The 28,000-nt window shown below is 40.5% G+C and overlaps 1 protein-coding gene and 1 long non-coding RNA gene across 3 annotated transcripts; one reads left to right on the top strand and one right to left on the bottom strand.

The window, feature by feature from the left end:
- Positions 1-3: 3 nt before the first annotated feature.
- On the bottom strand, positions 4-24,787 carry LOC127379254 (uncharacterized). Its single transcript, XR_007888279.1, has 3 exons — positions 24,683-24,787; positions 23,124-23,264; positions 4-271 (listed from the first exon to the last, which is right to left on the bottom strand). It is a non-coding gene; the product is annotated as an uncharacterized LOC127379254 (long non-coding RNA).
- On the top strand, positions 24,743-27,902 carry ankrd53 (ankyrin repeat domain 53). 2 transcript variants are annotated; one of them, XM_051428626.1, is made up of 6 exons: positions 24,743-24,831; positions 25,136-25,214; positions 26,231-26,430; positions 26,673-26,837; positions 26,919-27,039; positions 27,251-27,902. In XM_051428626.1, exons 1-6 carry the CDS (start codon positions 24,779-24,781, stop codon positions 27,818-27,820), a joined length of 1,188 nt encoding a protein of 395 aa, XP_051284586.1. In that variant the 5' UTR covers positions 24,743-24,778; the 3' UTR covers positions 27,821-27,902. The 2 variants fall into 2 exon arrangements, with proteins under 2 accessions (XP_051284586.1, XP_051284587.1); XM_051428627.1 differs by having other exon boundaries at positions 24,751-24,831; positions 25,139-25,214.
- Positions 27,903-28,000: the final 98 nt, after the last annotated feature.

Below are 28,000 nucleotides of genomic sequence, written 5' to 3'. Positions count from 1 at the left end.
AGAATGCAATTTTTGACAGCCAGGAAAAATGCGGGTGGATACGTACAACAACTTCCATCATCCGCGGAGCCAGATGCAACAGCCAAAAACACTCGTGTGCAATCATCAGGCTAAGTGTGAGTGCTGGTCTGTATCTAACGTGGCAGCAATGTTTTTTTAATCTGTCCATTCAATGTGAGCTGCCTTTAGAGGCTAGATGAGAGGGTGTTGTGTCAAGATGGATCCCTGCTTCTTTGATCATCTCTGCGGGGTGTGACTGTTTTCAAAGCGTCTGGGGAAAAATTAAGGAGAGAAAAAAAAAAGTTTGCGAAATTGCAGTTGATGCAGACATCATTTTCATACATTTGAGCATAATGTTTTAAATATATCAGGTATCCACCACAAACTCAGCCATAATATGTCATAAGCAACGTCCTTTCTGAGTTTTTAAATCCTTAGATTTATCACCACATATCTCATTTATAGTAGGCCTATCACAGCACTCGATTTATTGATTATAAGCTTGGATTGATTACAGAGTGCCTGGTGGTTTTCTGGAGAATTCAAAGACATGGTTATTAGTGGTTTAGTTAAATGGTTTTAGGCTGTTTAAAGTTTAGATCTCTGGAACACCACAAGACAAAAACTTTTTCATCATTATAAAATGCATTTTTACACAGCGATAGATAGATAGATAGATAGATAGATAGATAGATAGATAGATAGATAGATAGATATAAGAAAACCAATGCCACTCTCATATTTGTGCTAAATATGAAGCTCTGGCTGCTAGCGGTAGCGTCATATTTAGCGAACACACAGACATAAGCGTGGCATCAATCTACCCAGTAAATGTGTATCGCTTTAAATGATGTATTAGTCATTCATAATATAGTATAGGTCTCGCTTTTCATTTCATGTAAGCACCCTAAAAATACACAGTGTCTTAATGTTTGAGTTTTTTACTTGGTGTCGGCATTTTCTAGCTTCAATGAAGTAGAAGAAGAAGTTACAGGATATGTGGGTGCATAACATCGAGTTGTGTTGTCTATTTCATAAAAACACATTTCTTAACCTCGACAGAATTATGGTCTAAAGGTTGATTAACACCAACACCAGAGAGGTTTAGGCGTGAGGATTTTAAAAGTACAAACATGTAAAATCATTTTTTTTTAGTGACCTTTGATCCCAACAACCATCACACTCTTTCTTCTTTCCATTCAAGGCCATTCAGGAAACAAAAATCACCGCTATATCTGTGAGTTCAAAGGTGAATCCTTGCTCCATATCGGCATCGTCATGCTGAATGGTGCAAACAGTAAATGATGAAACCACTCGTGGGCACTCATTTCGGTTTTAGCTGGCATTAGTTCAGATTAAGGCAACACGGTAACCCTAATTTATCTTTATTTGGAGCCTTTTAAGGTCCTGAATGAGGCTTTTTGGGAAATATGGATGAGGCCACATTTACATGCTCTACAATAGGCAGGAACAGCACCGTCAATCATGTCTACAAATGTTGGAAACAAAATTACTGGGCTGTGTTAAAACAGAAGTTAATGGTTGGGATGATTTCTATTAAGGTCTGTGCACTCTCATTTGAATAATGGTCTTTCAAACAATGTTTTTTCTTTTCAGTACTTGACCCAGGAGGGAAATAAATGTGATTCCGCTTTAACACCTCCATTAATATTCAAGTGCCTTTAATACTCCAGGTTTATTTCTGACTCACCGTAATTAGCATGGCAGTCTGGTGCTAGTTTATGATAAATCATGTTCTGATTGTGCGTTTGGATTGTGCGAGTGGAAAAAAAACCCGATGGGTTTCATTATAAATAAAACACATAGCTTTTGTGAGGAAAGAATACCTAGAAGTCAGTATTTAAAAATGGATCTGTTATTAAAATACGCATTTACTTATCACTGTATTTAAGGATTCATTGTAAAAATCTTGTTTTCTCGTATGTGAGTAAAAACCAATCAAAGTGTATCTCGCTTTTAATTAAACTGTTTATTTCTTTGTAGTTCAATTTGAAAATTATTTTTCTTTTATGGTTATTTACATTAGACAACATACTCCATTGTTACTAAGCTATTTAAAATTAATTTGTTGTTACCACTTTCTGTTACAAGGGGTTTATAAGACAACAATAACAACAACCTTTGGGCTGCCAGGTTGTGGAAAATCCTTCTCCAGTATGACGCTTGCTTTGTCTTTTTAGCTATCTCTTTAACTAATCAGGAAGCCCCCCTCAAATGGACTTTATAAATTCATGTAAATAAGTTGTTAATAAATGGATTTTGGTTCAGATGTGATCCAACAGTCCATTTGAGGGGACTTCCTGATTAATTAAAGTGTTAGCTAATAAAGAAAGAACAAGTGTCGTGCTGGAGGAGGATTTCTTAGCTTCTTAACTGATCATATATCATTAGTAAATTATCCATTAACCAATAATAAAGCCATTAGTTAGCAGCTCTTTGTTTTCTCTGTGCATATTATTCAAAATTCCTAAAATATTTAGCGATGTTAACTTTATTCCGTTTCTGCAGATGTCACCACTCAGGGAGTAGCTGGCACAGGCCAAAGTGGAGACCAGCTTGGTGGACAGGTAGCATGATCGTGGCTGTAAAGGTCAACGCTGGTCCCTTGAGGGCAAGGATTTATATTGAACCTGATGGACCATGAGGAGTTCCAGATCTGACCCCCACCCTTCCCCATCTCAGCTACCTCCCAGGGCCTACATTTAGATAACGTTAGCCTTTCAGAATTAGATAGCCCCGCTCTGACCAGTTACATAAACCAGCCATGATCCCACACAGGCCCTCTGGAGTCCGTACCCAAAATAGTTGTAGCGCAGGAGGGCCACAAAAAGTACAAAATGTTCCTTCTGGGGTAAAGAGGTGGCCACATGGCTGCGAGAACAGACAGCTACCGCCAATCGTGAAACAAGCATTGACTATTGATTTGTGAATTGTGAATAGTGGTGGCAAAGCGTTAAGGGCCTCATTACAGAAATACATTATGAGGCAAAATTACCTGAAGTTTTTTGGAGGATAAAAAGATGAATTTATCCCCAAAAAGCATTTATTTAGTCTGTACCCAAAATAGCACAAGGGAGGGCAACAAAAGCACAAAATGTTCCAGCAGGGGTAAAGAGGCGTCCAGATGTCTGCGAGGACAGACACTTAAACTTCAGCCGATCTTGAAAGTAGCATCGCCTGCTCATGTGTGAAATGAGGAAATCTGCCATTTCAGATAACAGAGTGTTGAAGATTTTCAACAAATAACAAGAGAAATAAATACAGTTTTGTGTTTCTCTATGTGTTTTACTTTCTCGCCTGTCCCCTCCTTTCCTAAAAAGGGAGGGGAGGACGAGAGAGAGAGAGAGAGCGAGGAAGAGGAGACGATGCTGCAGATAAAGAAATCCCCCTCTGGACTGTATCCCTTCCAGCTGAGTGCGTCCAGTGGGCCACAGCCAGGTCCTGGAATCTAGCTAATGAGACACACCCCCCCCAGGGCCAAATGCCGTACTATTGGCTGAGAGGCTGGCGGTGCTTGAGATGATTGGCTGATGGAGTCCTGTGCAAGCAGCTGTCAGAACGTGTTGCAAATCAAACTCACGGTATTCATATCCAGCATGGCACACAGTAAAGAAGCTAAATGAGCGGAGTGAAATGTACACTCAAACTAACATTTGAAAGATCATAAAATCCACAGGTTGAATCTGAGGACGGAGTTGCAAAAAATTGTCTTTTTAATTTCATCTTTTTAACACATATTTGAAGTGACCACGTGTGTTGTGTGGACGATGAAAGATTTGGGTGATGTATTTCTCATTTATTTTTTAAAGTTTTAAAACCTCTACAGTAACATTTCTGCCCGTACTGTATCTAAAGCAATTTCACACACCACATTTAACTCTGTATATACGACAGGCTCACTGTATTTGATCTTTAATGTGTTTAGCTTTCCTCTTATGGCTGAATGAATTATGATGCCTCTACAGAGAATCATTTTTCAGGTCTGTAATCCACTTTTTTTTCAAGGTCCTATTGAAACTCATATATGAAAAAAATACTCATATAGATTTTATTTATTCAGTGCGATATCTGAGGAGGGCATTTGACAATGAAAGCGACATGCTGTGTATCTTGCAGCATAAATAAAATATTGTATTTTTTACTACGTGCAAAAGGCAGAACCTCTCATCTGGAATGTCCTACACATATTTTTAGTTGCACTTGGACTGGAATGAGCTGGCCTTAAACACCATCTTGACATTTGGTGCAAAGAGGAACATCTTCATGAGCCTTGACCGATGCTGAAAATGTATAAACATAATAGGGAAAATTAGATCTGAAATACTTTTGAAATATTTTTTGCCCTGAGGAGAAGAAGACCAAGAGGTGCAAGACAAGTTCAAGACATTAGAAAAGTACTTCAGTTCAGCAAAAGATGTGAAAAAGTTGAACCTGCTGCTTTTTCACCCAATCTTTGACATTTTGCTTCTCTGTCTCAGTGGCTTCCTTGGAGCTGTGAGGCTGAGTTCAGCTGAAGGTCAGGATACAAGACGAGGGGATGATGAACATTTCTGGTCAGAAGTGAGCGTCCTCTGATCAGCTCATGGTGGCAGACGCCAAAAGAGTGCAACAGGAGGAGGAAGAGGAAATTCAAGATGTGACTTTGGCCTGACTGAGAAGAATATGGGGTAGAAAGCATGGCTGGATCGTAAGACGACGGGTCTCCGGGCACAGACATGTAAAAGGCCCCCCAACCCCTCGCATAAAGGAGCAAGACACCCCGACTGAAAGAGATAAGAAACAGTAGGTGGCGCCAAAAACTAGAAGAAGAGGGCGCAACACAATGTCGTAATAAAAAGAGCGCAAGTCGAACCTCAAATGAAAAACAACGCAGAAAAAATGATGGAAACATGACATTTCTGGGGGGTTTTTTATGCCTGTGAGGAAGGTTACGTCAGATCTGTGTGAAGTGATCATGGATGTATTGTAGAGCCATGGGAACGATGAAGAGCGGAAACAGTCATGTGAGTTAAATGTGCACTACAATTAGAAATTATTAAGAGAAAGTGTTTCCATCTCCCTCTAAGAGTATTTGAAAATAGCAAAAACCACCTCAAGCGAGCGATGAAAACTATTTCTTTCGAATTTTGCCGCTTCCACCAAACTTTCCTATTGTGATACTTTAAAAAGAGAATCAAAATATGTTGATTTAAAGTCGTTTTCTGTCCCTTTGTTTCGCTTTGTATGTTTTTGTGGTCATCTCTTATGGGTGATTTGATTCTGATTTGGCTTCCGTGTAGTCGGTTTGCAGTCATGTGACTGACTTTCATTCACTTCAAACTGAGGCCCGTCAGTAATCCCTTCATGGTAGAGAGAGATAAAAGAGGCAAAGATCGATCCAGCACAGGACAGGATGGATGTACAGATCGACGGTCAGCTGTGAGTAACAGAAAGCTTCTGTGTATTTTAATCCAGTCAGAGCAACATGTCTTTGAATGTCAAACTGCATCGAGCAAAACGCACTTGCATCTATAACCACTGCTGTCAGCTCCTCTCTTCCTTCTCCTCCCACAATCCGATCTCTCTTTTCTCTCTTTCTCCTCTGTTTCATAGTTTGTCAATCTGCATCACTTCACCCACCCTGTTTGTTTTGCCCCTTTAATCGTCCTGCGTGGGTTTTAGCCTCATTTTGAGGGTCACAGAGTCAGTGTGTACCATCACATTCACCTAATTAATCAAAGCTAGATCACGTAATAGCTGATGTGATATTGTCTGAATGCCCAAAAGCAGGGGTCAAAAGTTCACAGAAGATGAGCACTCCCTAGTGGTGAACACAGAATCCCATCTGTACACTAGTACTCTGTGTTTTGCTCATTATTTAATATATGCAGATGTATACACTGTACAGATGCATGCATGCATGAACGTCCGCCCTTGGGTAATGTTTATTTCGGTGTATTTGCATCACACTCGGATATTTTGTCTATGTAATTTTCCTTTCTGCCCTTGTTCTGAACCAACACACACACACACACACACACACACACACATTCAAACACACACGTACACAGGGAGCCTAATCCAGCAGATCCTTGAATGACCCGTTCACCTTATCTAAGCTACATTATATAAGACTGAGAGAAAAAAAGATTCGTATAACAGACTAGCAGGGAATTACATGACTGCACAGACTTATTATGCACACTCACGCACACACACAACACACACACACACACACACACACACACACACACACACACACACACACACACACACACATACTTATGTCAACTGCCGCAACAGAACAAGAGATTTTTTTACCTCATCTAAACTACTTACTTTCTTAATCTCTTGATATAAAAAAAAAACCCAAAAATAATTTCCCACAATGTTTTAGTACAAAATGTTCAAGTTTGTGCAGGATACATTTAACCCCAAACATCAGGAAACACACACACACACACACACACACACACACACACACACACACTAGCCGCTCCCTCTGGCACCCGTAGAATATTCTATTGGAAAACACTTACGCTCGATACCATTCGACTGCCGTCCAGGTTGCACATTTGGGTGGAAGGGCTAATTCAGAGAGCCGTCTGGCACCTTGTAACAACTTAAAAACGTTTTCTCTCACCTTTCCTCTGGGATTATACAGAAGGAGCAGTTGTTCCATTTCAGGTTTATCTCGATTACCCTTATGAAAGTTTGATGTGCCGGCAGGGAGCGGGAGTCACAGCTCTGGATGGAGGTGAGGAGCAGATTAAAGATTGATTGTGTGTATGTATAATGAAGTCAATCTTCAAAGGACTATTTTTTTTATCTGTTTAGGTCAGCTGTGTGTATGTATGTGTATGCACACATTTGCGAGACAATGTTTGCAGCCTGCATGCTGTCTGGAGAAATAAATCAGGGGTAAAACAACAAACTTCTCTTGATTCTAGTGCAGCAACTTGCTTTATTCTGTCTTGCTTCGAGCTACTGACACACATTTCTAGAAAATGTTGAAATAATCTTATTGATCGGGCAGAAAAACAAGAGTTTTTGACGATTGAAAATTACTTTATAAGGCCAGGATTTTTTTGCAGAGCAAGACCAATGCCAAACTAACTTCATGATTCAACAATCAAAAGCTCACAGACTCAAATACAGTCAATGAACTGTCCTCACAAGATTAACTACAGCAGTGCCCTACCACCTCTGGGTCTCAGTATCAAAACCGTGTGTTATGAGCTATCTGGAAACAACTTCAAGGCCACAAGGATCCACAACCTCAAACACAACCTTCGCTACGTAGCAAAAACCTGAAGCATTGAGAATAATGAAGCATGATCTGATGAGTTGTTTGTCGTCATTTTATCCCACATCAAGACCTGGGTTACCTCTGCAGAGAGACAAAGGATGCCTTCAGGTCAGCTCTGCGTGGTCATAACACAGTATGGAGCCATTTTACAGCGGCCCTTATTTTCCTCGTGTTGTTACTATAGTCCAAGACTATCAGGCCATAATACATGCTGCTATACATAAACAGGATCGGATCATGAATAGAATAAACATCTTCCATGGCCTCAGCAGTCACAGTCATCACCCTTCTTGGAAAGCAACAGAATATGACACCAATTTTCTTTATCCTCATACACCAGGAGGCTTTTCTTGTAGAAGAAAGGTCCAATGTCCAACTACACACAGTTCATGACTTGAATTACAGCATTCCAAGTAGGCTTGCAGCTGTTCTGTGGGCAAAACAGTGACCTTAGTCCTTATTAAGAGGTTTATTATTCATTTATTGTTAGGATGTTTCTATTACTCTGTTGATCCTCTAATTACTTGGTAATACATACAATGCACGACTCACTTTGTATTCTACAGACAGTGTAAACCAGAGATCATCAGTTATCTTCCACTTTAAATGACATAAATGGCACCAACGGTTTTTGAGTCAATGCCACTTTTTTTCAAATAAACACAGTCTCATTTTGAATCATTCCCATTTGGACATTTACATGGCCGCTGTCAGAAAGGCAAAATAAAAGTCATATTTAACACTTCTAGTAAGGTGACCTCATGAAGAAAAAAGAAGCCTGTATTGCGTATATCACTGCTTCAGTATGCCTTTTGTTATTTATGTCCTTGCTCCTCTACGTGAGCTCAAAGAATTTAAAAACAAATCAATGAACCTCCAAGTTTAAATTGAAAAGTACATGGCCTGTCCTGTATTTAATGCTTTTCTCCGCCGGTGAGGTCGATGGGTGGGAGGAAATAATTGGCTCAGTGGCCAGGATGATGGGTCTCCCTCTGTCCGCACACCAATTCGACCTCCAACCACATAAATGCAGCATTATAAAAAATGTAGCAACTTGCTTTGGCTCAGTTTAAGCCATTTGAATTTTATACAGCTAATTAAATGGGCACAAAGACACGTCCATTAGTTGCATGGAGCAACGTTGGAAAGTGAAGAAAAACTCAGACTACATTTGGTAGTACAAAGTCCGTGATCTTTGCTGTTTGTTAATAAAAATAATAAATAAATAAAATAGTGACTCTTACAATGATGCTGCCAATTCCATCAGAGCAAAAATATATTTCAACATTAATAGACCATCCTGGTTTAAGTAAATAAAAATGTTTGTTTTCTTCAAATCAGTTGTTTATTACAGTGCAGCCTGAGGCCAGTTTTAACAATACCTCTCAACAAGTGCTCATGTCCTACATGACAGAATACAATGTTTGTTTGCTGCAAAGACATCAACATAAATGCTAAACAAAACAAGAATGTCTTGTAAGAACCGCCGGTCAAGTATGTCTTTGTGTATGTAAAGTGTCAAAGCCTGCAGCCTGCATGTTGTAGCCTGTGGAAGGCATGCAGGGGTAGGCCCTAGTGCTTATTGTGGCATTGCTGTGACTCACTTTTTGCCTGAAGCCATTAATGCATATATGCATCCTAGTCTGTCAAATTAGGTCTAGAGTTGGTTCAGCTGTGTGTTTGAGTCACATGTAGAAGGTTATTTCATTCATATGTTAGCCTGAGCTGCAGTATTTTCTTTTCAGTATAACAATTCTTGTCTAGATTCAGTTTTTTCTTGGTTGTAGAACCTGTTGCTTACAAAAGATACACCAGTGCCTATGTCATCACATATATACAGAGGTAAAGGTACAGTCTGTGATCTATAGTGTCAACATAAAGTATGTGTGTGTATTGCTGCAAAGCCCCAGAGCCCATGAGCGAAGTGAATCGTTCAACCCCTGCAAGTAAGTAGGCCTACATCATAAAAAATGCATACAGTGGCATATGGTGTGCCAAGCTGCGTTAGAGGCAATGTAGCTACAGCCCATACACTCATAAATCCATATCCATTACTGCCATTTCTCTTTTTTTTAAAGGCAGAGGTCAACAGTTCACATCTCATCACACAGGAGAAACCCCTCAACATCTGCTTGTGTTGCCATGGCAACTGGCTGCTGCTACCAATGTTGCCTGACAGATGAAGAGAGAGAGAGAGGGCTTTTTTTTTATTGCTGCAGGTGCATTTTAATGCGTTGTGATGCAAACTGGAGAGCAGTGATGCCCGCTTTTCAGGAGCACTACAGGTCTCGGACCTCAATCCTCTCACAGACCTGGAATATTAAGGGTGTTTTTCCAACACATCAGGCCACATCTTATTCACCTGTTCCTGAGGGGACGCGGTTTACAGAGGTGGCCTCTGTAAACTGATGTACAACACAGTACATTAAAGAACCACAGCAATTTAGACCAATTGATTTAGAGTACCTGTATATACCAAAGGTCAAGGAACGCATTGAATGAATTTGTTATATAGTAAGAATACTCTAGAATAGAATAGAATTTCAGTCAATTATGTTCTTGAATACTCTGGACACTTAAATAGTTGATTCTAGAATACTTTCTTTAACAGAATATCATATTGGACAACACTATTCTCAAATACCCTCTCCAATTGAGGAATTCCATTGTAGAATACTCTGGAGGTTAAACAATTCCATTCTAGAATACTCCTTGAACATTCTAGAATACAATAGAATAGTCCAGACAGTTCTATTTTGAAATACTCTATTCTATCATAGAATACTCTCCAGAATACTCTAGAATACAAGTATACACTCTAGAATTTTAAACAATTCTATTATAGAATATTCTCTAAAATTGAGTAATTCTACTCTAGAATTTAACATATTTGGGGAAATGTAAAACCCAATAACTGATATTAATACCTGTTACTTATTAATACTATTTTTTGCCGTTCATAGCTACAAAAATAGGTGGCCCTTTGAGTTTACATTAATTATTCACACATACAATACTCTTGTCAACTAGATAAGTTCTGTTTGAAATGTAATAACTATTAGATTTGCATTTAGATGATACTACAACAGCACAGCACAATTTATTTATTTATTGTAAAAAAAGAGCCAGCATGAATGAAACATAAGAAACTAGTTTGTAGTTTACCTGCGCAAGCATAAGGAAAAAGTAAACCAGTGGGCCTTTAGCATATCATAGTATCTGTTGTTACATCAATTTTATATGTACCTTCAGAGTGTATTTTGTATTTTAACAACCTTGACCTCGATTTAAACCCTGCGCACCAATGACATCAGAGAAATCTACAAGAAAGAGGAAAATACATTCAGGAAATAAATGTACTCAGTCATGAACTTAATGCGGCCTAATTATGTTTGTATTCCGCCTCAACACATGTTAACCTCCGTTTAACCGCTTCACTGTAGAACACACACTCACCTTCTGGCTGTTTTAAAGGGGAACACACACACTCACTCCACACACACACACACACACACACACACACACACACACACACACACACACACACACACACACACACACAAGGGATAATGTGTATGTGGCAACTACTGGAATGCCAATTTAATAAAAATAATGACTAATAGACATTAGATTTAGTACTATAGAGGGGATAAAAAAACAAGTTTGCTACATGCCTAATGCAACGTTTTTTCTTAAACAGAGCAGCACAAATCAGAATTTGTTTTCACTACTTTTTAATGTTTCATTTTACCCTCTGTTAAATCTCTTCTCCCCTCAGCTAGTTTGAAAAGAAATATTTGCATATCTCCACTGGCAAACAAATTGAGCTGTTACACAAATTAATACTTAAATTGGCTGGGGTTTTTTCTTCCCCTCACAAACTGTGCTCAAATTTAAAATTAATTTCCCTAAATCTGTTTTCAAATTAACAAGAGGGTTAATGCAGGGCTATTAGAAAAATATTTTTCTCACCATCACATTAATTTAATTTCATGTTTAATCGTACGCACCGGAGATGGGAATAATAACAATAATAATGATGATAATAAAAAAAAGGCACCAATTAGCGTGCGCATTTGTGGTTCTGATTGTGTGATGAATTATTCATGAAATCAGAGTTAACAAGAAGGAGAATGACGGGATCAGATTGCCCACTGAGGAGGGATTGGTATAAAGACAGGAGACACTGCTGCTTTTTCCTCGAAGACACACAGACAGTCTGCTGCTGGTTGGTGGATACAACTGCACAAATCAGGTACTTTTTACTCTTACAAATATATTCATTTGTACTGACACTATTACAATTTTTTGTATGTTTATTTAGTTGAAGAATGACATTTTTTTTAAGTCTATTTTTCATTAATATGATCATGTGTTAGGTTATAATTGCTTTTTTATGTATCTTTGATTTCAGAAAATGACATTTATAAATAAGCTGTATAACAAATAAATACTACATTTGCTTTGAAAGAATGACAAAAAATTCAAAGTCACAGTCATATATTTCATTGCATGTTACAGTTTGTTAATATTTTATTAATTGCTAAAAAATTTAACATTTTTAGAGGCTATTTAGTCGAGTGGAGTCGATTTAAAAAGATGATTTATTTAAATTTCCCTTCAAAGGCACACAATAAAGAGTAAGAAAATTAAAGGATTTTTTAAAAATTACCTTCATTATTTCTACTCTTCATTCAGAAACCTCATCATACAGGCAAAACTTAGAAATTATTTACAAGTCCCTCAGCATGGGGAGAACTTCCCTGAATGCGTCAGACTCTAGGACCCAGAAGCCTCAGCGTGGCCGGGTCCCTGCGCGCAGTGCATTCACAGTTCACAGGCATCTCGACCTAAATGCGATGTGACGGGAGAACCTTTACTGAAACAAACGGGAATATAGTATCAGGGAAGGCTGACCGAGCTGTGAACCGGGGCCCTAACACGGAGCAAATTAACATCAGCAAAAATAGCTCCACGTTTTCAGATCGCTTATGTGCCAGGCAGCAAATGCATCAAGGGCTGTCAGCTCATTTTAGCCCAGATGTCTCACCAATCAAGCCAATGTGAGAGGGCTCCTTTGGCCAGCTACCGTCCTCGAACTCTGACCACCACGCTGGACCGGCCCCCGAGGTGCTGCTGTTTTGTGTCTTGCGGGCAAACGTCCCTGAGCCTGAGCTTTCAGTCCCACTATCATCCATCATGAGCTCTCTTTCGTGATGTCTTTGGCTGAGCTGAGTGGTCTAATGATGCTATCTTTGCCACTCTGCCTAGCCAGCTGAAAACACAGAGGGGAGATGCTGCCTCCTATGAATGCAGTTCAATTCTTAAGGCCACTTAAGGGTTTCTCCCCGCATCTCGTGCTCTTGTCCACCATTTTATGGATTCTGGTTGTGCAAGGTCAACTCCTCAAACTTATGACAGTGATGTAGGCTACAGCTGTCATTTCTGACTGCACACCCAGTCCATCACAGAGTACCAGACTGGACTGGTTTATGTCAGATGCCAGTGGTGCCAGTGAAATCTATAGCAGCAACGTGGCAGAGCTGCATAAGATCACATTAAAGCTTTAGTAGACAAAACCTATGGAAAACCTCCCCCCTCTCTCTCTCTGCTGCCTCATATGCTCTTCTAAGCCCCTCCTACCAAACCAGCAGAAGGAGTTGGTTGCCCTGTAAAAACAGCTAATAGAACACCCTCTCTCTGAGATTACCTGTGATTGGCCAAAGTCTCCTGTCAGGGGCTAGATTTACAAAAGCCTGAAAAGAGAGACAGGAGGTGCAGAAGTCTAGTTTTCTCTCAGACCACTGGATCTTTTGCCCAATAACGACAAAACCTGCCTACCCTGTCTTTAACTTTTGAGTCTTAAGAGATTTAAAGGATTTAAAGGATACTGCCTGAGATCCCACAGGTAGGGAGTTCCACAGCTCGGACAGCAAGTCAAGATTTTGGAACCGTTAGTAATTAAAGAAGAAATTACTTCTAAAGAAAATATACAAAAACTAACCAATATAACCATTAATAGCGTAGAAAAGTGTACTGCTGGAATGACACCCAACTGTGGCCAAGATGACGACTGATCCAAGTGACATTACCAAAAAAGAACCCCAAACTCTTGACTGAAATTGAGGTCTATGCCACATCCTTTTTCCTTCCGTCGAACGCACAGTGTGTGCCTTTTCATTGATGTGACTACATTTTTTCAACTCTGGAGTCCAGAGGTTCTGGTTTTGATTCATCAGTCGTCAATCCATCATCAAACAATCTTGCCAGTTTGGTCTAGTTTCAGTTCAGACATTGTGTGGAATCATCAAGTCATTCTCATGATGTCAATGGGGGGAACCCAGCGTAGAACAGGAACAAAAATAACAAGTGGATGAATGAAACAGGGTTATTGAACAGATTTCCGTCTTTACGCCCTTGTCTTTATAAATTTCCCAACCTTTTCTGTTGCTTTCATTCTTTCTCTCTCACTAACTCTCCTCAGCTCTCTCCCACCATCACCCTCAGGCTGATCCCAGTTTGATTTTGAGCTCTTCAAGTGTGCAAACAGCTGGATATCTGAGCTGCAAACATTTTCCTCCACTCCAGTGTCTGTCTGTGTGTGTGAATCTTGTATTTGATTGAAACCTGCTGCAGTGCAGTAATTTTGAAATCTTTTGCCCCCTGCATCAACTGCCATGGAGGATTTGTCCCCCAAAGCTCTTGAGCTCTGAAATGACCATCTTCTTATGAACTTGGTTTGCAGGTTTTTATATTTAGACCAGTGACAATAATGAGACTAGGGGTAGCTAAATCCCAGATCTAGCACTAAAAGGAATAAACGTTTTTGTTTTCAGAGCACAAACTACAGAAATCAAACCAAAAATAGGGAAAGACAGACTTGCAGAGGAGGAAATAGGCACATAGAGGTGAGAGATAGTCAGCCTCCCCTACCTACCTCCCTCCCTTCGTTGCTTCACAGCCCATTAGGTCAGAGCAGAGCAGGGAGCACTGCTCTTAGGCTCGCGGTGTAATATTGGTGAGGACACGGCTGAGGGAAGGACCGGGGAGGTTTTTAAAAGCCTGTGATGTTGGATGTGTGGGTGAGGTGAGATGTCATTTCCTCTCACTGCCTGAGAGCACCATCGCAGTGATATAAAAGCATGTAGTTTCTCAGCAGCTGTTGAAGGGTAGAGGCACCTGCAGGGGAGCAGGTAGACAATGAAGAAGATGAGGAACTAACATCTGGGCGGACAAACAGATTATCTGAATGTGTGCAAACAGAGCTGTTATTGATAGGAACTCAGTTCACAGCAGCAACAACATTTAACATACCAGTTCTAACGCGATGGCGTCATGGTGGTGGAGTGATTTATTTCCTCTTATTTTATCAGAATCATTTTAGTGGCCAGAAAATGTTAAATTATCCATTAAGTCACAAGCAGAAAAACTACAAATAGAGGGAACGTGTAAAGAAGATTCACTGCTTTAAATTCCCCCTCCAAAAAAACCCCCACAATAATAGATATAAATACATGCTCATATTGGAGAGAGTACATAGCCTATAGTATATATTGTTTATGAGTTCTTGTCCCGTGTTAAAGGTCATTAAAGGGATGATCGCTAAGAGCTGCTTCCTGTCGCTCAGTCCGCACTGCTTGCTACAATATTATATAATATTAATATATGCCACAGTTATTTTATTTTATTCTCCACAATCATTTGGCAACCAGGTTAAGAACCACTGCTTTAGATAACTGTAGTTTGTGTGTATTGAAAATGAACTGTATAAAACTGTAAGAAAGCAAACGTCTGCATTATCATCATTATAAGTGAGGGTCAAAATCCAAAATAGGTTGAATTAATACAATAGATCAACCCTCCTACAAAGAGTGTGATCTAACAGTCTGAAGAGAGGTCTGAGGATATATATTAAATATATTTAAATATGTTTAATGATGTGCAGTTTGTGGTGCTCAAAGCTTCAAAAGGTTTATCTCAGAAATCTCAAGAGAAACTCTTTCCAAATATTACACAATTAGTTAGATGAGTAGGTGGAACTTTGGGTGGAAAATAGTTCTCAGTGATTGTGTTCAACCTTTTTCCACCGTTAGCGGTACACTTTCAAGGACTGCAACTACTTCAAAGTTACACAAATACAAACATGTATTATATTGATCTTTTCTTCTTGGTTATTGTGGTGACTTTTTTTTCAAATAACGCCCAGTTGCATTGTACGGCAGGATGCAGCTGAATTACAGCAAGACCGATTCGAGAGCAGACGTGTGTCAGTACATCGTGACATCACTGTTGGGTGTATTTACATGTGTAAAAAAAACAAAAAAACCCCACCATTAAACAAGTCCTTTTTCTTCACCTGAAGTAAACTCTGCTGTCTCTCACACTATGGCACTAAACTCCATTTTCTGTGTACGTATTTATATTTCATCTGTGGAGTTGTTTCCAGCTACACTCTACTGTACCTCTGAATGCTCTCAAGGGAATTTAACATTGCTTTTTAAAAGTTTAAACCACTGGTATTTGAGATGATAGAGAAGAGAGAGAACAATGGTACCCTTTGACTTCTTCTTTGTCCTTTGGCTTTATGAAAACAGCCTCAGAGGATCCTTTCAAATGTGTTCTCTTCTCTGCACATTAGCATTATCTGAGGTGAGAGGACACCTGAGAACCAGAGGAGCCAGACTCTGGTCGGGGGTGTGATTCAACCCTGATTTCTCTCATGCCCAGACTTTCTTTCACACTTCGATCACAATTGTGAGGGCGACCCCGGGTCAAGCATCTGCAGATATCCTCACCGGATGAGAGGCCACATTGAGCATGCTCACGGCCTCTCTTTATGGGTCATAGCTCTTTCCCTGAGGGTGTATGTACACATATTAAACACATGAAGGCCTACACACTCGAACGTCAACACTCAATGAAGACAGACAGATGTGAACACATGAGAGCATCCACACATTTTCAAATTAGATTAAATAAGATCATATAAGAGAGTACATTAAATATAATAAACACACACACACACACACACATCTAGTGACAAACAGTACATCTGACAGTATATCTGAACCATATGGCCAAACACCACATGTTGCAGCTGACCTTAATGTATATCCTACAGTATGTGTGTGACAACAGGAAAACATGGAGCTGTGTGGATGTGTTAAAAAGAAGAAGAACACATCTGGCATTGTCACGGATACAAGTACTCATACACACACATGCTGTAAGAGCATTATACACATAGCGCAGTGGGTGTCTGTATGCAGACTTGACTGAAAATGCAGAGGGAGCCCAAACATGCCAGACGGGATCAAAATCCGCTGCTCTGTGCCCTGCTGATGTCGAGACCCCCGGTAAGAGGAGCGGGACGGGAAGGGTGGTAGACCCTAGTGTCGGCACTGCGGGGGATGCCAGGGGAGGTGAGGATCACACACACACGAAGCCGACAGACACACACACCCACAGATGTATAGTATATAAAAGGGGGAAATAACAAATGAGACTCTGAAAAAGTATGTTACAACTCTTTTTCACTGAGCTGATAGCATCAATATTTTTATGTGAGATGCCAACCCACAGATAATAATCACCCAACTCAGCAGTTCCCCTCACCTCCAAGAAGCACTTTTAACTTATTGTTTTTATTTCATGGCCCACAACTTTGTTTTTCGCTACCGTTTACAGCAAAAAAGCTCTAAAACTCCCTTTACACTACCCTGCCCAGCACTAAACGGCAGACAGAGCGACTAGCTGGTGAACATGGTGGAGTATTTAGCAGCTAAAGAGCTAAATATTTCCCTCAGGGGATGGTGGAGATCAAACGGAGCTACAAGGTGAGTGAATATTGGAATTATTGCTCATTATTGCTATTGCTCAGCCCATTCCCATTCCCAGGTTGTTAAATACAGACGTGAGCGGTGTTCAGTTAGTTGCAATCTGCAGCTTCGCCACTAGATGCCAATGAATCGTACACACTGGTCTTTTTAGTATATTTTAGCTGAGGCAGTGAAGCTCGAGTGAAGATTGACTGCAGGAACATTTTTAGTGATCTGTCAAAGGCTTTTGGTGTGGCCACTTCCAGGTAATAGAAAAGTGAAAGGATCTGACTCACCAGACAAAACAATCACAAAATAAACCTTTCAGCTGCAGCAATTTGAGTCAAATGGAGCACTGAAAGCTCTGTATTTACACCCAGCAGAGGCACAGTGGGTTGATCATTTGAATTGCATCATGCTTTACATTCTTTGGGTACTTCATTTGACTTTTTGACTTTTGTTTTTAAATGGGAGAACTTTGTTTGAACTTTGTGTCCTTGTTGTTTTGCAGCCTGGATCTTTAAAAGCCATTTTACTTCAACACTAGGGATTTTTAACATCTGCTGTGAGGGGAATTCTTCGCCAACCTCTTGAACTTATGAACCCTTTTCATAATCAGCCTGATAATGTCACAAATGCTCGCTGTCAAGCTGCAACAAGGATAAATTCTTTATCCCTAAAAAGTAAAGGTTTTAATGACAACGTTTTCACCTAACACCAAGAACATTTACAATAAAGTACTTTTTAAAATACTCTGAACCTAATTAGTTTTACATCAGGATGTAACATAAACAAATCAATACAGTTAAATTATTTTTCGCGACTAATTTTACCCCCAACAACTGTATACACACACATCTTACTGATTATTGATGGTATTTATATGGGATTATTGTAATAAAGTACAGGCAATTATTTAAATAAAATTATTCAAATAATGTCTTGCGTTCTGATTTACGTGTGAATTTTGAAAAGTCTTTGGGGTTAAGTTTAGGTCTATTTCAGTGTCAGTAGAGCTTGATAAAACACTCAGCATCAATAATACAGAGATCAACATGTCATACACAAGGTATGAGGCTACATCCTTTTAGTCGTGTTGGTCCAAATGGATTTCAATGTTTCTGCATGTTGCTCCTACAATGCTGAATTATTTAAGGTGGTAATTAGGTGATTGTGGCTGCTGTACGCCTCCGGAGAGTTTAGTAACTGTCAGTTTTTCTGGAGGAGATCATCAGATCAGCTGTCTATCCATCCATCTGTTTGAAAGATAAATCCCTCCACCCCGCTCCCCTGCTTATTGTGTTGATTTTGGCCTCATTCCAGCTCCATGGCTTAACAAAATGAGCAAAATACAAGCACTTTAATTGAATAGATAAAAAAACCTCAGGCAAAAAATACCATTTACACTGGGTGCGGGCCAGTGTGTATGTGTGTGCTTTTCACTTCCTGTCGTATCATGTTTGTCGAGGCACAGTGTGTACACATTATAAAGTGGCTGACTGTCCCGAAGCTGTTGTGGTATCGCTGTCCCAATGGCATTTGCATTTTTATGTCGTGTTATCTCTACCAACACCACATTTTATAAATATAATCAGGATGCGTGTCACAGGGACAATGGGTTTTGTGGAGCTCTGCCCTGCTGATGAACCAGGATGAGCCAATGCTCTGTGACCTGGATAGAGGAGGAGAGACCGCCATGTTAGAAAGGGTCACAGTGTCAGTGGCAACACAATTGCATGTAAAGGAAAGCAATCACACACACATGCAACGCATATATGATATAAATGTAACTGCACTCTCATGCAGCATTAGCGTGTGTCGCAGTGGTTGCGTTTTAGTTCATCTCTCAAAGCTTTATGTTCATGTGCAGGTTAATAGTGCAAAGCAGAGATCACTGCAATCTCCTGACAGAAAGGCGTTGGAAAAAGAACATAAATAAATAAATTCAACCAAATTTGACCTTGTTAATGGTGTTGCTGAACGGTTGATCTTCGCAGCTTTACACACAACCAGAGTGTGAGTTCACACAGCTGAACCTGTAAACTCTGAGGTTGCGACAAAGTCCATGAGGTTCAAGGGAGGAAAGAAGGAAATATTCACTCAAAAGTGCTTTTTCTAAGTCACTGAAGCTCTGAAGATATTTTAAATAAGAATAAAGAAAGTTTGTTTATAAGATTCTCACATGGAAATGGGTTTATTGGTGAATGTTGCAGAAGCTCACAATGGTCTCATTACATATTCCATGCTTAAAACTCAAAATGGAGGCGCTTAGATGGTCTTATACATACTGTATACTGTGATTACAACGTCCCCAGCATACTCCAGTCCTCTCTTCTCCTGTCACCTCTCTTCTATACACTTACAAAGAAAGTGTGTATTTGTGTGGTGTATCACATTAGATGACCTGATGACTTTCAGCTACCTTTTAAAGATATTAATCTAACTTTAATGCAGGTTGTAAATTAGGAAAGTGCGGATGTAAAGTATAAGATGTAACTCATTACTTTGTTAATGTCAGTAAATCCTTTACTAATGCTTTAGTTTGAGCTATAATGATAACTTACTTCGAGATGACAGTCTCTCTGACAGCTGTTTATCCTCTTCCAGCTTTGTCTTTTTAGTTCTTTTGTTTATTAAGTAGACCGCTCCAATGGGCCATTTGACCCCTGACCTCCTGGAAAAGCTGCTGCAGAGCATCTGGTCCAAGATCCATTTATTAACAAATTATTTAAATTTACAATTTAAGACTTAATTGATTGTTATAAAAACCCCTTTGCTATTATACAAAATATTGGTTACTTTCTGATGTTTGCTGTTGGCTTCATAGATAGTTTTTATTGTCTTAAAGGTCCAGTGTAAGATTTAGGGGGATCTATGGGCAGAAATGGAATATAATACACATAACCATGCTTTAATTCGTTTATAATGACCTGAAAATAAGAATTCTTCTTTTTTTGTAACTTCAGAAGAGCTTTTTTTTTATATTTACAGATGTCGCCGGTCGCCTCAGAGCCTACTGGTTTACCGATGTGTGACATTCATAAGATTAATCCTTTAGATCTGGAGGTAGTAATTTGGTTCATAGCTGCTGAGCATGTAACTATATTACTATAATGCCTTTCACTCGTTAACAGAGTATCTCTACCACAATGAATCCAGAGCATCTGTTTTATTCCAACAACTGTTAAAAATTAGTGGGAAATGAGTCTAAGTAGAGTGGAGTTTGATGTCAAGGTGTACAGCCTATGGCAAGCCGGCTTGAAGGATGTGACACCCAACAGATGGACAGAGTCCCCCCTCAGGTTTGATGGAGGAGAGACGTGCTGCCTTCTTGAGAGTAATCACGACCTACACATAAATAAAACAGGACAGGTCTGCCACAAGCGAGACTGAGCTTTACTATCTCCTCCAATGAATGGACAAACTATATACACACATCATATCTATCTTCCTTTGTAGCATTGACCTTAAGGCCTCCCTCTCTCCTTTTTCTCACTATCTCATTGCTTTTATCTCTCTCTCCTTCCCTCTGGTTATTTCTGCTGAACTGTGAGGATCGAGAAGAACGTGTCCGAGGGACGTGGAAAAAAGCTCGGGATCATGTGAAGGTGTGATGACGGGGTGTCTGTTGAGACCTCAGGGATGGAGGAGAATGGCCAGACACGGAGAAAGGAGATTAGACATTAAAAAAAAGAGGATATGAACCCCCTGCAGCAGCAAGAGAAACAGCCAGGATAACCACTTCCTTTCCTCCCTCCCTCAACGATCATTGACGGAGTAACGCTTTCAATCATTGTTGAGAGAATCTCAATGTCCAGCGGCAGCAGTGGCTCAGCTGTTGTGTCATCGACAAGTGCAAAAATATTTGCTTTCTGCCATAACAGAAACCACATACATGACTCACTGAATAATCTGCTCACAGAGGCATTCGTCATGTGGCGTGATCCACATGCTACAAACTGCACACATACGCACGCACGTGTCTCAGAAATGTCTTTAGATGGGGGACTCAGGGTGCTGTACTCGCAATCCATTTATCTCACTATCATTGGATCTGATCATACCTGTCAGTGGCAGAACCCTGCTTCTTCTTCTCCTCCTCCTCTTCTCTCCGTCATCCTCCATTCACCCCCCCCACCCCACCCCCCCCACACACACCCATTGCCTCCATCCTCGCCCTGTACAGGCCCTGGTACAGCACAGTGCCTGTGTGCAGCGATACTGAGGGAGGTCGCCGTGCGGTCACTGCGCAAAGCCTGGTCGCATTGTGACTTGGAGCTGCAGAATGTGCCATGGTGCATTAGCGCGCTGCCGCCTGGCTGAGCATGAGGCACAGGGAGAGAGCGAGGGAGAGAGAGAGAGAGAGAGAGAGAGAGAGAGAGAGAGAGAGAGAGAGAGAGGGGAGGACGAGGGGGAAAAAAAGAGGGGAAGAAGGAGGAGCTAAGGGATAGAGTAAAAGGCAAAAAAGATGGGGAAGCAAAAGAGGGAGGAGGACCAGAGGAGGGAGAAGGAGGAAAGTGAGGGCATCAGGGCACTTACACAAGCAGAGTTCAGAAGCCTCAGGGGCACAGGGTCCTTGTAAGGTAGATCATTTAGTTAGTTAGTTGGACTTTATTGTCCCTAGGGGGAAATTCTTTTTCATAGCACTGTACATCACAATGAAGATCAACAAAGTACAGTGTGTGCTGTCGCAGCAGAGCATGCACCATCATCTTAGTGCTCATCAAATATGAAGGCATATTGAGGCTGTGTGTTCACTTGCCTCATCGTCTCCTTCTCTCTGTTTTGTCTTTCTTCTCTTCATTCTCACTTAATCTTTTCTGCCTCTGTTTGTTTTCTCAATCCCTTCCTTGCTCACTGCTCACTTGAAACTCTCACTTATTGATAACAACTTTTACGCAGCGTATTAGTTCAGTTTTCTTTTTCTAAAAAGGCAGCTCAATGTTTTTTTTAAATCGGCATTTTCCAAACACACAGAGCAGCAAAAAAAAAACCCTACAGTAAAGTGAAGTGAAATCCTGACAAAAATACAAACTGAGGGTGCCTCAGAGGACAATGTATCTGGTTTGTTTCTGGCCTGTGATCTTTTTTGCACGGCCCTCCTTCCTTGTCATCCCCAATACTATCCGAAACCCAATGTGAAGGGATACTATTTTATACATAGCCAAAAGAGCACGCAAGACTTCATTTCCATCCTATGTGCACTAAGACCTGATAGCCAATTGGTCTGGTGCCGCTAGCCAAGCAAAAACTTCTACTGCGCCACCAATAAAGACAGATGGCATGTGATTGGCTGATGTAACAGACCAATGGGAGAAGCCCGGCGCGAGGGCTGCTGGAACATGATCTCATTTTCACCCTCGCCCTAAGCAGGTTTAGACATCTCTGATCGGCCCGTTGATAATCTGCTCTGCACCAACTGGATGTGTGGTAGCTAATGCATGCATGCACACTCGCTGCGCTCACACACACACACACACACACACACACACACATAGATTTCATTCATCTGAATGCAATGAGCATTTCAGGGTAGGATGGAGGAACATCTTTGAACTCTCACTCACATAAACAGTTGCTCTAATCTACATTTCTTGCTAATTGAGCGACAGAATACACATGACAGAAAGCTTTTAAGGTTTTGGTGCTTTTAGGGAGCACGCACTCTTCATTCAGACTGAATATGACAGTACATGGACAATCAAACACACACAAACACACACACACACACACACACACACACACACACACACAACTGTCAGAAGAAAGAGGTCACGTCGGGTGTTGTCGTCCAGGGACTTGTGCTGAAAGTCAAACATGAAAGAGCTCTACAACGAAGGCTCCGTACAACCTCCATGACATGTGACTGAGGTCGAAGGAAGCCGCTGAGGCTGCAGCAGGGCTGTGCCGGTCTTAACCCGCATACCCTCGCATGCACACACAAGTACAGTATACACACTCGTGCACATACACTCACACACTCACGGTTTACTCACTTTCTGCCCACACACACGTGTGTCACCGAAGTAGCTGCATGGTCGTGTTGTGATAAGGGCGAAGGCTCTGGAGGGTTGGCGCTCAAAGCAGAGAGCCAAGGGTCCGTGTCCTGTCCTTGACCCTCCACTGGACTATGACAGCTTCGAGAGACAGAAAATAAAAGGGGAAGTCACAAAACTGCACAAAATCTGCCCGAGTTTTAAGCCACTTAATGTTAGTCTGGAAGAAAGTAGTAAGTGGACACTGAGTTGGTTTTCTTGTTTCACATTTGTCACATTTATTTTGGTATAAATTGGTATTTTAATATGTTCCGTGGAAAGCATCAGAAAAGGGAGCAACTGGGGGCATGCAAATGGCAAATGTATACAGTTAAGAGTTTCATGTTTCATGTAATTTTAATTTGGGTTAAATGTTTTTGGTACACATTGTGTAGTGTAGAGTCTAGGATTTACCATCTCACAGGAGATTGAAACCAAAAGACAATGACAAAGTCAGAAAAGACTTAAGGGACTGTGACATGCCTAATTTATTCAAAGTAAATACTGTAAACTGACGCTAAAGCCAAACTATAGCATCTCTGCCGTGACACACATTGTTCTTCGCAGTGCACATGCTCACAGTTCAGTCGGGGGTCAAGTGGTCAATAGCAGTGATCAGACAGGCCCCCGAAGAGCCCATCGACCCCTCAGCTCCACAGAGACATGGAGAATATAACTGTTCCCATTCATATGGGCCTTGCACGTGGCGGCAGGTCCAGGGTGCCATGGACCAAACGGATCCTGTGAGGCCTCTGCAGCATCGGCAGGATTGATCTGCTTAGTGCAAGCTGCCAATCCTAATTCACTGTCAATACTAACACACCGGAGATGTATGAAGGGAGAGCTGTGGACTACACGGGAGAGTGGAAGTATCCATTTCTGCTGTGCCTGCAGCCACTCATCTGCCTGTATCTGTGATAAGCTATTACATTGACTCAAACGTAACACATGGTAGTGAATAAGCTGTATAAGTGGGCTTTTTTTTAGTTTTATTCAAGAGATGGAATTACATGCCGATGAAGGCTGTATCAATGAAACATTTTCAATACGACTGCTGAATAAAAATTTTCTTATATCAAGTGTCTGTCCCTGCAGAATTTTCAACATTTTCTTTTCTGGTTTGAGCGTCTGCAACCTCTGGTTATTTTCAACCAAAATAAGGTAAAGTTCACTTCTTTTAAACACACTTTAAAACTGAAATTCAACTTACTATTTCAGTTTTCAGTTAAATTTAATAAAATAAAATAAAAAATAGACACAGAATAAACTGTATTTTAGATGCTGTGTGCTGTATCATGACTACAGTACAGAACCAAGACAAATAAAAAATATATTCCTATTCTCAAACAAACATAATTATTCCCTTGCATAGCCTGAAGGTTTATATCCTCATTAATTGTGTTAAATCCTGTAGCCCATAGGATACCACGCAATATAAACACGCTGGCAGACCGTACATCCCATAAAATACAGGTCAGTTCACATTATGTAATAATATATGGGGTAAAATTAATACATACCCTAAAATTAATAAACACATCTTCGTCCTCGACTGAATTGTCGTAAAATCAGGGTTCGTTTCCTGGTTACCGGGTTACCTCGTTTCCATAGCAACCATGGAACCTGTCAACAAACCCGAGAAGAGGAGACGTGAGAGGCGAAAAAATTGGTAAATATTTTTCTGTTTTAGGGTTTATACATCTTTGTTGTTGTTTTTTTTTAGCGCTTTTAGTTTGTTTATTTTGAACGTTACATTAATGTGTTCACTCACCGAAAATCCACCATTCTTTAGTTGTTGTGTTGTGGCTAATGTGGGGGTAGCTAACTTACTTATTAATGACAATGTTTAGCGTATAACCTTTTTTTTTAAGATTTAAAAGGAGTAAAGTTGTTTAACTTAAATCTTTCTTTGTGTCTAATAGCCTTTACAACCGCAGTTTTTTTTTTTTAATATGGTTTCATTTAAACGTTAGCAGGAAAGCTCCGGACGGACACACGTTCCCAGCTGTCGGACACCCGGAGAAGAAACTAGATGTCAGTGTGAACAGACAGGTTGGTTCATTTACATTATAATACTGTGAAATATATATTTTATAATGGCTGTCCACTCCTGTGATATAACCAGTATAGTGCAGAACCAATACAGATTGTGTAGTAAGTATTTTTACTTCAGTAAAAGTGGTACTAACTTACCTCAATGTAGAAATACACTGATGGTAAATCCAGCCTTCAAAATGAGGACAAAAGTAGTACTCATGCTAATTTCTGAATAATCTATATTAATTAATCATGTATATTATTGTTTGATAATTATTGATGCAGCTGGTGAAGGTGGAGCTAAATTTAATTACCTTATAATAATGATACATCATCAGTTTATTTGTATTATTAATCTGAATCTGCAAAAAAAAAGAACTACAGTTATCAAATTAATGTGCATGTAAAAAGTTCAATATTTATCAAATAAATGTGCATGTAAAAAGTTCAATATTTCCCTCAATATGTAGTTAATTACATTCCACCACTGATAAAATGTCAGCATTCACAATTTGAGTATAAAAGTATGACAGAAGTACTCAATGAGAAGAAGAGCACCTTGAAGTGAAAATTAAAATGCACTTAAAAGGATAAAACAAAATCTGTAAAGTAAAAACTGTAACTACTCCTTTCAAAGACTTATCAAGATTTTTACCTCTAAAGTGTTTTTCATTAAAAGCACACACTTTCACAAAATGGAAGTAATCAAAAGAATTGCCAGTACCTTAAAAGTTAACTTTAGAAGCACATTACCACGTGTGCTTAAACCCATACATGCATGATGGCTTCACTCCATTTAAGGGTCCCAGAGAGCCCAGAAAGCCCAGAAAGCATGCCTAACTGCACCTACATGAAATACAGTCACAGTTAATGTTATTAGTTACCTCTCTGCTTCTCCTGATATAAGTCAAAATGTCAAAAAAGGGCTGAGTTCAGGTCTTGTAGGTTGAAGCGAAGGTTATAAAAGTGGGCTAATATGTAGTAGAGAGTAATATTGGGGGGTAAACCTGTCTTTGTGTTTCATCTTTCAGGGTCTATCAGCTCTCCACGTGGCCTGTCTTTACGGCCAGCTGGCTTCCATTCAGATCCTTGTGGGGTCCAGGGTTGGGTGGATCAACAGCAGCGATCACCAGGGTCGTCGGCCTGTTCACATGGTCCTGTCCACCCGGAGCTTTCCCAACACCTCCTCGTGCCTCAGATACCTGCTGGAGCAGGGGGCCGACGTCAATGTGTAAGGATGGGGGGGCTTATTTTCTTTTATGGATATATATACTTAAATATTTTAAAAGAGAAGCTTAGAATAGAAACAGACCACAAAAGTAAAATTCAGATTAAAATGAGATGATTGTGAAAGTTTATAGCTGCTGCAAGGGATAATGATTGTAATGATGATGATTATGATGACACTGAAGATAATGATGATGAAGCTGAGGGGAGAGAGTTTTTTTTAATCATTTTAACTGTTATTTGCAGTGCCACAAAGTCAGGGACGACCCCGCTGCACCTGGCCGCCTCCGAAGGCTTCCTGGATTGCACGGAGATCCTCCTGCAGGCCGGAGCAGATGTGTCGGCCCGAGACAACGAAGGACACACTCCTCTGGATTTGGCCCGCATCTGGTGCCGCAGGAAGGTAGCAAGGTAACGGGCTGCAAGAACAATTCACACCGAAATTAAACTTCTGACACTGATTGATTTTTTTAACACTTTGTTTTCGTGTAGGTACCTGAAGAACTGCATGTGGCAGAAAGATAAGAAGAAAGAAATGCAGGAGAGGAAGCTAGTTCAGGCTTTATACGGTGATCTTGTGGATATGGCGAAGATGAATAAACTCAATAAAAAGGTTAGTTTGTTTGTTAATTTACCCCCAAAACTGTGACAGAATCAGCAAAATATTTATTTATTTATACGTCAAAACACTTGTTTTAATATTGTATTAAAGAAAACGCAGCTAAATGAAATCTTGCTTTATAAAATGTATTCTTGGACGACATTTGCAGCATTTTTCTACCATATCTAAGAAGCTAATCACATTTTCTCCGTTTTCTTTACAGACACTTATTGATGTGAAGGTGGCAGAGTGGGCGAACAAGAAAGGTCTCCCACTCCTAAAAGATTTCTCCCCTAGAGTCTCGGTGAGCCGGTACCACACCCAGTGCCTCTCACCAGATCAGAACAGTCCTAACCCAAAACATGCCAAGCACCCATTGAACTACCACCAACCGGTAGCCCCTCAAGAGAACAGGAGCACCTCCACCTATCAACCTCCAGCCTCACCCTCCAGGCCGTGGACCATCTTCATGGGCATCCAGCCAGAAAGGCCCCCTAGAGTGCCGGACCTCCGGGACAGCATCACAGTGTGGAGGGACAGCAGCAGCAGGCAGCCTCAGTACACTTCAAAGTGGGACACTACGCCTCACCCCGCCCCTGACCTGCCTCTGGATGTCATCGAGAGGGCGTTGTTCCCCAGAGCCTTCCCTTCCAGGATCGCCTCCCCTCGGTACTTTGAGCCACAGGACATCATAGAGGTCCAGCGCCTAGGATACCCCCAGGGGCGGAGCACCTCCCCCTGGACAGAGGTGGCCATGCACCTGGCTGAGGTGCTGGAGCCCGGACATTACTGATCCTCACGCTGGAAGAGCTTCATCTGAACCTGAAACTAGTAGATGTGTTTAAGAATTTATTAAAACTCATCTGGTAATCAAGTATTTGATATATTTTTACATCCAAACTTGGTTGGAATTTAACACATTTTTATAATTTTTATATCAAATGTTGGAATTTAACATGTATTGTAATTATGG

The sequence above is a fragment of the Dicentrarchus labrax genome, unplaced genomic scaffold (genome assembly GCF_905237075.1).
Source record: "Dicentrarchus labrax unplaced genomic scaffold, dlabrax2021, whole genome shotgun sequence".
In the NCBI taxonomy this organism is placed as follows: Eukaryota; Metazoa; Chordata; class Actinopteri; family Moronidae; genus Dicentrarchus; species Dicentrarchus labrax.
This window is presented reverse-complemented; position numbering and strand designations above follow the sequence as displayed.